This window comes from Podarcis melisellensis, assembly GCF_964234715.1.
Source record: "Podarcis melisellensis genome assembly, chromosome: 11".
Classification (NCBI taxonomy): Eukaryota; Metazoa; Chordata; class Lepidosauria; order Squamata; family Lacertidae; genus Podarcis; species Podarcis melisellensis.
In genome coordinates this window covers 54,752,999-54,763,364 of record NC_138543.1, presented here as the reverse complement: position 1 = coordinate 54,763,364, position 10,366 = coordinate 54,752,999, and the positions used below count along the sequence as shown (strand labels likewise).

General features: G+C 46.7%; 1 protein-coding gene across 4 annotated transcripts in view; it reads right to left on the bottom strand.

Annotated features, from left to right (window-relative positions):
• Positions 1-2,613: 2,613 nt before the first annotated feature.
• LOXHD1 (lipoxygenase homology PLAT domains 1) overlaps positions 2,614-10,366 on the bottom strand; it is a 175,919-nt gene continuing 168,166 nt past the window's right edge. For 3 of the 4 annotated variants that reach the window (XM_081929534.1, XM_081929535.1, XM_081929536.1), the window contains 4 exons: positions 9,921-10,091; positions 8,178-8,316; positions 6,848-7,009; positions 2,614-3,519 (listed from right to left, as the gene is read on the bottom strand). In XM_081929534.1, coding sequence (XP_081785660.1) covers positions 3,039-3,519; positions 6,848-7,009; positions 8,178-8,316; positions 9,921-10,091 — 953 coding nt within the window. In that variant the 3' untranslated portion in view covers positions 2,614-3,038. The remainder of the gene's footprint in view (positions 3,520-6,847; positions 7,010-8,177; positions 8,317-9,920; positions 10,092-10,366) is intronic. The other variant, XR_014172698.1, reaches the window with a different exon arrangement.

The following is a 10,366-nucleotide window of genomic DNA, read 5'->3' as shown; positions in this document are numbered from 1 at the left end:
CTATCAATCTATGGTCACAGTAAGGGGTTGCAAAATCCCTGTTACAGATGTCCAGCTCACATTAAAAGTAAAGGTACCCCTGGCCATTAGGTCCAGTCGTGGACGACTCTGGGGTTGCAGTGCTCATCTCACTTTATTGGCTGAGGGAGCTGGCGTACAGCTTCCAGGTCATGTGGCCAGCATGACTAAGCCACTTCTGGCGAACCAGAGCAGCGCACAGAAACGCCGTTTACTTTCCTGCTGGAGCGGTACCTATTTATCTACTTGCACTTTTGTGCTTTTGAACTGCTAGGTTGGCAGGAGCAGGGATCGAGCAACGGGAGCTCACCCCGTTGTGGGGATTCGAACCACTGACTTCTGATTGGCAAGCCCTAGGCTCTGTGGTTTAACCCACAGCGCCATCCGCGTCCCCCAGCTCACATTACCCTGCACAAAATGTAGAGTTTCCAGGGGTCTTTGTGAAGCTTTATTCTGCTAAACTCATTTCAAATCCTGTTGTTTGCAGATATCTCCAAGGAGATGTATTAGTCCCCAAGGAAAAGATGAATAAAAAGGAGAGCCTTAGGGTAACTGGCCTGTCACCTAACTAATCTCGTAGGTAGTCTGTGGGGCTAAAATGCTGCCATTAGGCGAAGGCAAGAGGCAGTTGCGAGAAAGAAAACAGCAGCAGACCTTTAAAGGACAGCATCTAAAGTTTGGCAGACATCACTGGCGTTACGGTGGCAGAACCATGCCTGCCATTCTCAGCTCCTGCAGCCGCACCAATTTAATTTGGGTTTCTGTAGTATGGAATTGACCGAGGAGCGAGCGCGTTAGCAAACGAGGAAGTCACTGCAGCAAATGAGCTCTCCATGCCCGACCAGCTGACAGCTCCCCAGCTCCCTTTGCCAAGAATGCATTCATTTTAGAGAAATATATGTAAATCCTCCCATTGGAAAAGTTCAGCGGGAATCTTATTACGCCTGTAGCGTCAGTTGTTGTAGCAACGGGAACGGGCCTCCGGTGGGGGTGGGGTGTCAAAAGTTGAACGCGGCAGAAAGGGAAAGGAGGATGGAGGCATTTTTGTGTGAGTTGCTTTGGTCAGGGTCTCCTGTTGGGTCTCTGCAAGGAGCCTCAGCTTTGGTTTGAACACACTTTGCATTGACTCTTGCAATGCAGGAATCACAGCTAAAAAATCCCGGAGAACTGGCCATTGAATTTCTGCGTAAAAAAAAACACCTCCAGCAAAGGAGAGCCCACCACCTTCAGTTGGAGTCCATTCCGCAGTCGAACATCTCTCACCATCAGGAAGTTCTCCCTCTTTAGTTGGAACCATCATTCCTGTAATTTGTGCCTGATGGTTCAGGGTCCTACCCATAGGAAAACAAGCTTGCTCCTTCAGCTATCATATCACCTCTCAGCCTTCTCTTCTCCAGGCTAAATATACCCAACTCCTTCAACTGTTCTTCATAAGGCTTGGTTTCCAGACCCTTGATCGTCTTGGTTGCCCTCCACTGCATGCATTCCGTCTTGTCAATGTCCTCCTTAAATTGTGGTACCCAGAACTGGACATAGGACTCCAGGTGGGGGTCTGACCAAAGCATAATGAAGCTGTACTATTACTTCCCTTGATTGGGATACAGTGGAACCTCTACTCACGACCACAATCCATTCCGGAGGCCCGTCCTTATGGTGAAACGGGTTGCTGGGAGAGGTGCTGTGTGTACAGGCGTGGGCGGTGATTGCCCGCTTCTGTGCAGGTGCAAACAGCGATCACCGCTCCTGCGCATGCATGAAGGGCGGCAAACCCGCCAGTTACTTCCGGGTTTGCCGTGGTCGCAACTTGGAGCGTCCGCAAGTGGAGGCGGTTGTAAGTAGAGGTCCTACTGTACTCTACTTCTTCAGGGAGGGTTTTGTGTTGGTGGGGTGTCCTTGGGTACCCCCACTTCATGCAGCTGAGACCCACAAGCAATGGATGCTGCTCAATCAGGGCAAATAAAGCATTGTTCCACCTTCTGCTCTCTCTTCCTTCTGCCCTACCAGTCCTAAAGGGAAATATATGGAGTATATATGATGCACTTGTGTTTGTATGTAAAGTTGTATACATAGTACTATGATTCTATGACTCGTCTTGTGAGCAACCTGTGGCCTTCAAGAAATTGTTGGACTCCAACTCCCAACAGCTGGACAATTGTCAGGGATGATAGGGGCTGTAGTTCAACAATATTTGAAAGGACACAGGTTCCCCATCACTGACTTACCTCAACAGCCTGGGAACTGAACCTTGAATCTTTCATATCCAAAGCATGCACTCCATCATTCAGAGGTTTAGCTCCTAGATGGGCAGGAGATGACCAACGTTATTCCAGCTGCAAGAACATCCCTATTCACCTAATTAGAGGCAACCAATCCTAGGTTGGCATTTTCAGAACTCTGGGTGGGGGTGACCAGCTCATCATACAGGATTTATTTATGCCTACAATAAAACCCAACAATATTTTTAAAGTCAACTTTATTCATGCTTAAGTACCAGCATATAATCAGGCAAAGTTAAAATGGCTCCATCGCACACAATGGAAATGTTTTTAATCAGAGAAAGGCGCCTTCTGTTTTTCATGTAAGTTAATTAAAAAAAGGATAAATCAAATAACAGCAATAATTAAAAATGTTAAAACACAGCATTTTAAAGGAATTTTAGTAAAGGTTTTCCAGCGAACAGGCACTATAATGACAAATGAACTGCGCATTAACATTTTTTGTGGATTGCTCCGAAATTATTTAAAGAAGGAGAAAAGAAGTTTTAAGTGTAATGAAAATTTTACCCAAGAGGCATATATTTTTACAAAATAGGGGTAAACTGCCAATATTCTGTAGCGGAAGCCTGTGAGCCCGTTGAAAGGAAACTGGTTGGTTTAAATTTACACGGTAAACAAAAATGGGTTTGTTTTGACATTCTGTTTAAGATGGGGGAAGAACGGGAACAGGGACCCAGACTGGGAAACACCATTGCCCAGCCAGGTTTAAGGATTTCAAGAAAAAATGTACATTTAACGTTGCCATTAATTCCTTGGAAACAGCTCTCTGTAGGTTAACCCATCGCCTCGATTCTGATCCAGCCACTTCCCGCAGGGGAAATTTGTGGTCACACCTGTAGCGGAGTTGGTGATCTCCACCCGTTCCACCAGCCACCCGCACGAGATCCCGGTGCTGTCGTGCTCAATGCGGACTTTTTTCAGCTCCCCAAGCTCAAGGATCTCCAAGTAGAACCGGTCGGTATTGCCCCGCTCAAAGAGGTTGCGGCACTTTTGTTTGAGCGCCCGCTTGCCAGAATCCCCGTTCACTCCGAATATGGTGATGAGGACGTTGGCGTCTGTGCCAGACCCCTTCTCAAACCCTGTCACAACAATGACCTCATATTTGACTGGCACCAAACTCCGAGCTTTGCTGGCAAAGCTCTCGATCACCTTGGCACACTCAAAGACCTTTTGGTCGCCCCTTTTCCTGCAGAGTGGTATTTTCGCATTGCACCTGAAGAAATACCTGCCAAAAGGAACAGAACAGAGCTTTGTACCTGGGACGATTAACGGCTTACCTTTTCAGACCAAATATTTCGCTGCAGGGAGCTTATTTTTTTTGGGAGAGAGAAGGCACACTTTCCATAACAACTATTTTGTTGGCTTTGCTAAATCCCATTTGATTGAATGTTTTGTTATCCTCCTTTTGTTTAAATTCCTTTGGCTGGCAAACTTCCATAAGCATACCAGGCACACAAATCCATTTAATTTGATGGGTAGCCTATTCCCCTCTGCCCTGCTTCTGAAAAGTTGCAAACTCTGCCCCATCCATTTCTCCAACCCCAATCTCAGATGACGATGATTATTTATTTAATTTATGAATCCCTTCCCACGAGGTGTCTCAAAGTGATCTACAATGTAATAACATATGCAAAAAAGTTGCATATATAAAAACTGTTAAAACAATTGCAGATATAAAATAAACTTTTTTTAAAAAAAATCCCATGTAGCTAGATAGATAGAGAATATAACAGCAACAGCACATGTGTAAAAATCCATTCAGATCCAGCACAGATACCAACTGGGATAAAGATCTCTCTTTCAAAAGCTTGTTGAAAGAGGAACATTTTTCGCAGGTGCCAAAATGGCAACAGAGAAGGAGACTGTTCAGTTTGCAATGGGAGGGACTTTCAAAGGCTTGATGCCACCACACAAAAGGCCCTGTTCTGACACTGTGGGGGATGAACTGGCATACCATCTCTTTGCTACAAAGATGACATGAAGGCTGGCAACATCGACCCCGCTGTGTGGGAATTCCTTGCAGATGACCGCAGTACAGTCAGCTTACAGATACTTCAGGTTGCATTTTTTGGGGTTACAGACCACAGAAACCTGGAAGTACCAGAACGGGTTACTTCCAGGTTTCGGCGGTTGTGCATGCACAGAAGATTCAATTGTGCTTCGCGCATGCGCAGAAGCACTGAATCGTGACCCGCATGTGTGCAGACACGCCACTGAGGGTTGTGAACGTGCATCCCACATGGGTCATGTTCACAACCCAAGTGTCCACTGTACTGTATCTGGAGACACACAGGTCATGCATCCATAGCAGTGGACCAGAGGAGGAACAACCACTGGGAGGAGCTCAGAGAGAAGAAACGCTGTGGTGCATCTGCAGCAGCACAACTGGATGCCTTCATCTGCCCCAGCTGCAACAAAACATGTCTCTCCCGTACCAGTCTCTATAGTCACAGCAGATGCTGTAACCTTCCAACACTTTGACTTCACTTCCAAAGGCACACTCCTCCATTGTCTCCTGAGACAGGTGGGTGCCGACAACAGATGGGAGCAAGCTTCCTGCTAAGATGACAGCTGCAGGCTATGGTCTCTTGCCAAAAGCAGTGATAGGCTGGATATGTAGGGGACGAGGCTATCTTTTAGGCATGCTGCTCCCAGTTTGCAGAATGTACAATTTTTCAGCAGTGGCAAAATATGATGTTGATATTCTGCTCTAGTGAGCGGTCCAGCTGCCACATTTTTCACTAGCTGCAGATTCTGGGAGAGCCTCAAGGGCAGCCCTGCATACAACACATCACAGCAATCCAAGCTGGAGGTTACCTCAGAAGCCTGGCATCCCCAGATGCCCAATGTGCCAACATACCTTCTTAAAACAAGGATTTGTACTTTAACTTAAAAAGTTTCATTGGTACAGCTGCAAAACACCACCCCATTGGTTCTGCATGGTACATAATCACACCTGCTCTCAAACCTCTAACAGGTTGAGTTGCATGATAGGTTGGTTCTTTGACAGGTTCAGGGTAAGGTAGGATCAGATGGGAATGGGCAAAGGTGACCAAACGCAAGGGACACTTTGTGCGTTGCTAACAAAATGGGGATTTGTTTACTTTCAGCTCCAGGGCCCATACAGTCATTCCCAATCTCTGTGTTGGCATACACTAGTTGTACCTCAAGGGAAGTGTGACTGGTTTCGTGGGAAATTAACTAATTGAATAATTAACAGCTCTTGTGAGCCCCAAAGACTCTTACGGAGAAGGCTCTTTGGTCTGCCTCCATGTTTTTCATTGTTCTGCCTAACCCTGAGCCAAAAAATGGAAAATACGGGGCTAAGATGGGGGAAAAGGGGCAACCTCCTTTTGCGAATTTTGAGGGGAGGAAGAAAATCTTGTAATGGTGCGGGAATGGGGCTCATGAGAAAAAGTGGTGGACATGGCAGCGTTTTGTTCTTTCGAATGCAATTTTGGTGCCAATGCAAAACAACCATAGCGGTCCTATTGATGGCCCGGCAACTGCTATTTCCATGCCTTCCATGCCTTTTCTGGAATTACGACACACCATGATATGATATCTCAAGGGTCTTTTGTGTCTGTGTAGCAGAGAATGGCAGACTGTACTTAGGAATGGGGATAAATTCAGTTCAGTTCCCATTTAAAGGCCAACTTAGTTAATGTTAATTTCCTGAAACAATTTGCCAACCCCAGCACAGCCCTGCTTCAAAATTTACATTTCTCTGAATTTTGCAACGTGGTTCTCCAGCCAAGTAACATGCACAGATATGCATTTAAAATGTGCATAAAAATTCAAAAGGCATACAAGAATGCATAGATTTGGAAGGGACTAGAGACGGGGGAAGAAATTTGATGTAAGATAGGCTTAGAGGCAAACCTTCAAATAGGCATTTTCCGCAATAATATGTGGACCGAAACACAGATGTCATATGAAATTAGCTTTTCTTCAAATTTTGCAATGCTGTTCTCCAGCCAATTGGGGAGGGGGGAGATGAGAAATTTAATTTTCCAAATTTGCCCATCTTTATGTATCCCACTGCAGGGGTGAGGTTGGAGCTAGTGCCATCATCCCTACTCTACCCACCTGCATGTTCTACTTACTCATGAGTATAATGCCTGAGTAGGAAAAACCAAGAAACATCCAGTCAAATCTGGAAAGCCAGCAACCCTATTGGTGAGCTACATTCATCTGGTTCCATCTGGTTTACCTCCTGAGCAAGGGAGACATCAGTCATTCAGCCCTATAGGGGGAAGGGGGACTGTAGACTTGACCCGGCACCATAGTCAGGACATGGACCTTGTTGCAACTATCCAGAAATACCACCAGATCCAGTTGTCCCTGCCACTTGTGGAATCAGTGAATGCCAGAGACATCTAGATCAGGCGTAGGCAAACTCGGCCCTCTAGATGTTTTGGGACTACAATTCCCTTCAACCCTGACCATGGGTCCTGTTAGCTAAGGATGATGGGAGTTGTAGTCCCAAAACATCTAGAGGGCTGAGTTTGCCTATGTCTGATCTAGGGAGCTCTTTCCTACAAGTCACTTACTGGTTGTAAAGTTCCAACTCCGTGACGATAATCTCCTCAACATGCCAGTAGACTTCGGTTTTCACACTTGATTTCTTTCCATCTTTTGGACAATGACTAACACAGATGGCCGCAATATCGCCGACATTCTTGGAAGCGAACTCAAATTCGTCTGTTGCTCCTCTGGAGAACACCCCGCCCCGCAACAAAACAAAAACCCAGTGTTGATTAATATCAGAAAGTCCAGGAAACAGTTGTGATGAGAGGACAGAATTCATACAAGGTTGGAAGGTTGTGGACTCTCCTTCCTTGGAGATTTCTAAGCAGAGGTTGGGTGGCCATCTGTCATGGATGCTTTAGTTGTGATTCCTGCATTGCAGTGGGTTGGACTAGATGACCCTCAGGGTCCCTTCCAACTCTACAATGCTGATTCTGTTATTTATAGTCTGCCTTTCACCTGAAGTCCCCAGGGTGGGTATACTTAAAATCCAGAGGAAAGTTAATAATATTAAAACAGGCCAATGTAAATTTCCATTCAAATGAAGCAGCAACAATATAAATCCAGTCCTCTGTACCTCATCCTTCACCAAAAGCCTGCGTCTTCCTCCAATGGCATTATATTGGAGGAAGGGTCAACTCTTGGTGGTAGAGTGTTAGTGTCGGGGACCATGCTGAGAAGTAGTATAGAATTAGAACAGTGGTTTGCAGAGGGACATAGTTCAGAAGACAGAAGCTGGGAAGAACTGAGCGGTGAACAGTTAGGAGAAGAAGTGGGAGAGAAAGTTAACAGGCTCACTTTCGCTGGAAAGCATCCATCCGCTCAGCCCAAGGTCAAGGAGAACAGATTAGGTGGCAGCACAGAAAGCAAAGTGGTTGCGAGATCAGGTTGCAAGATATGGAAGTGACATGGGCAACTAGGGGGGAAGTGGGTGGTACCCTTAATTGGGAGCACCTTCATTCCTAGAAATGGATTCTTTGATCTCTTGCTGTGATCATTAAAATTTCTAACCGGTAAGAGACTCCTTTCGCTTTGTTCTGTTTATCTACTGCCAAACGGGAGAAGGAAGTTGAGTCCCTGAAGAGTGACAGTAAGCTTTCCATGTAGAAGGTTGGAGGTTCAACTGGCAACATCTCCAGGCAGATGCTGGGAGAGATTCCCTCTCTGAAACCCTGGAAAGCCACTGCCAGCCAGTGTAGGCAATGCAAAGGTAAATGGACCACTGGTCAGATTCAATATAAGGCAATCTCCTAGAAGAGGAATTTCCTGTTAGACAGAGAGGAATGCCTCTTCTGCAACAAAATTGCCATCAGCAGTCATCATTGCCATATATTATTAAGACCACCCACATACCTTAAAAATCTCCTTTTTTTGGGTGAGTTCTCCAGAAGGAACTCTTTCGACCGTCCCTTCTTCCCCTCGAAAATAAGAGAGACGTTCTCCTTTGTCTCTGCGTCATCTCGGTCACTTGTGACTGTCTCGATCTTGTAAGCTTGGAAGTCAGAAAAGAGCTTATGGTGAATTGGGGGAAAGACACAGGCCCTCAGCCCTTCCTAGTTCATAGCTGCCATTTGAGCTTGCAGGCTTCGTTTGCTATTAAGAGTGTCTGTTTCACATGCGTCATATCTGACAACATGTAAAGGTCCTAAAGGGGGAAAAGGTCTGGGCTTAAAGAAGGATGGGGAGCTTGTGACCTTCTCCAGATGTTGCAGGACTACAACACCCATCAGCCCCACCAAGGATGGCCAATAGTCAGGGATTACGGGAGTTGTAGTTCAGTAACACTTGAATAGGCACAGGCTCCCTAGCCTTGCACCTTCCACCTAGTGCACAATGAACATAGAATAAGATGAATAAGAGTCTTTAAGATGCTTGTTCATTAGCAGCATGACCTAGTAACTCTTTTCAGGTGTTAAAGCTGTGGGCAACAGTAACGTAGCTCTACTCCCCCCGCCACCAACATTTTTGTTGCATTTAAACTCGGGAAGGTAGAGAATTGTACCTGTGGAACATTTTAGAACAGCCCATGATACTGTTTATTCAGACAAGTGGGGCAAAGTGGGGCATCAACACCACTGGCCCAGATTTCACCAGCTCCAAAGCGATCCCCGCATTTGCTGTTTCCATGCCCTGATGCAGATGTTGAGGTATGGGCCCTCTGTAAAAGGTAAAGGTAAAGGGACTCCTGACCATTAGGTCCAGTCGTGACCAACTCTGGGGTGGCAGCGCTCATCTTGCTTTATTGGCCGAGGGAGCTGGCGTACAGCTTCCGGGCCACGTGGCCAGCATGACTAAGCCGCTTCTGGCGAACCAGAGCAGCGCACGGAAATGGTGATTACCTTCCTGCCAGAGCAGTACCTATTTATCTACTTGCACATTGACGTGCTTTCGAACTGCTAGGTTGGCAGGAGCAGGGACCGAGCAACGGGAGTTCACCCCGTCGCGGGGATTCGAACCGCCAAGCTCTGTGGTTTAACCCACAGTGCCACCCGTGTCCCTGGGGCCCTCTGTAAACCTTCACAAAAATAGGACACCCCATTGCACAGGGGCGCTGGTTGCATGAAACCCTCTGCTTAAGCAGAGACAGATTTGGGGGAGCGCAACCAGTTGCACCGGGTGCAGAGCCTCAGTGGTGCTGCAAATATGATGTAGAATGGAAGGCAAGGGGCAGGGGGCTACTGAATTCTGGCATCGCACAGGGGGCTGATGAAATCCGAGCCCCCCGAAGGCCACTGTCATGAGCAATTGTTTAGGTGCAAGATTCCCCTCATTGGGCAGTGCCAGTGGTGTGCCCAATGTCAAGTGGGGAACAGCTCAGTCAGTAGAGCATGGGACTCTTAATCTCATGGTTATGGGTTCAAGACCCACGTTGGGCAAAAGATTCCTGCATTGCAGGGAGTTGGAGTAGATGATCCTTGTGGTCCCTTCTAACTCTACAATTCTATGGTTCTATGACCAGTGGCATAATCCTGCTACTCCACATGGAGCTTCCACCTGTGGAAAATGTTGGACGAGGGCTAGCATGACTTCCGTTTTAAATAAAATGGCTTCCACGAGTTTCCCCCTCCACTGCCCAAATCTCCCATTTAGACCTACAGGTGCGTTCCTTCAGTTCCAGGATGTCATTATTGGCACATGCCAGCTCTCGGAGGAGCTGCCCATCTTCTTCGCTCTTCGCCAGCCAGCGATCACACTGGAAGCGGAACATCTTGTCCATCAGGGAGTCTTCTATATCAATGTACTCCAAGTGCCAGCCGGGCGCTATCCCTGCAGGAAAGAAAGCACCTCATTATTTGGGGGACATGAAGCAGGTTAGGCTGCTGCCACCTACAGGTAGGGATGTCAGATAAGTCCAACAAAAACAGAAATGGAAATCACTGGTGTTCGCTTGTTTGTCTAACATCTGGAACGGAAACCAATGGAAATCCAGTGAACACAGTTGGTATTTGCTGCTGCTGTTATTTTCAGTCTGCAAACAGTATGCAATTGATTGTGTCTTCCCTTCCGCTTATACCGTGTCTCCTTTCTGCTGAAATAAATGG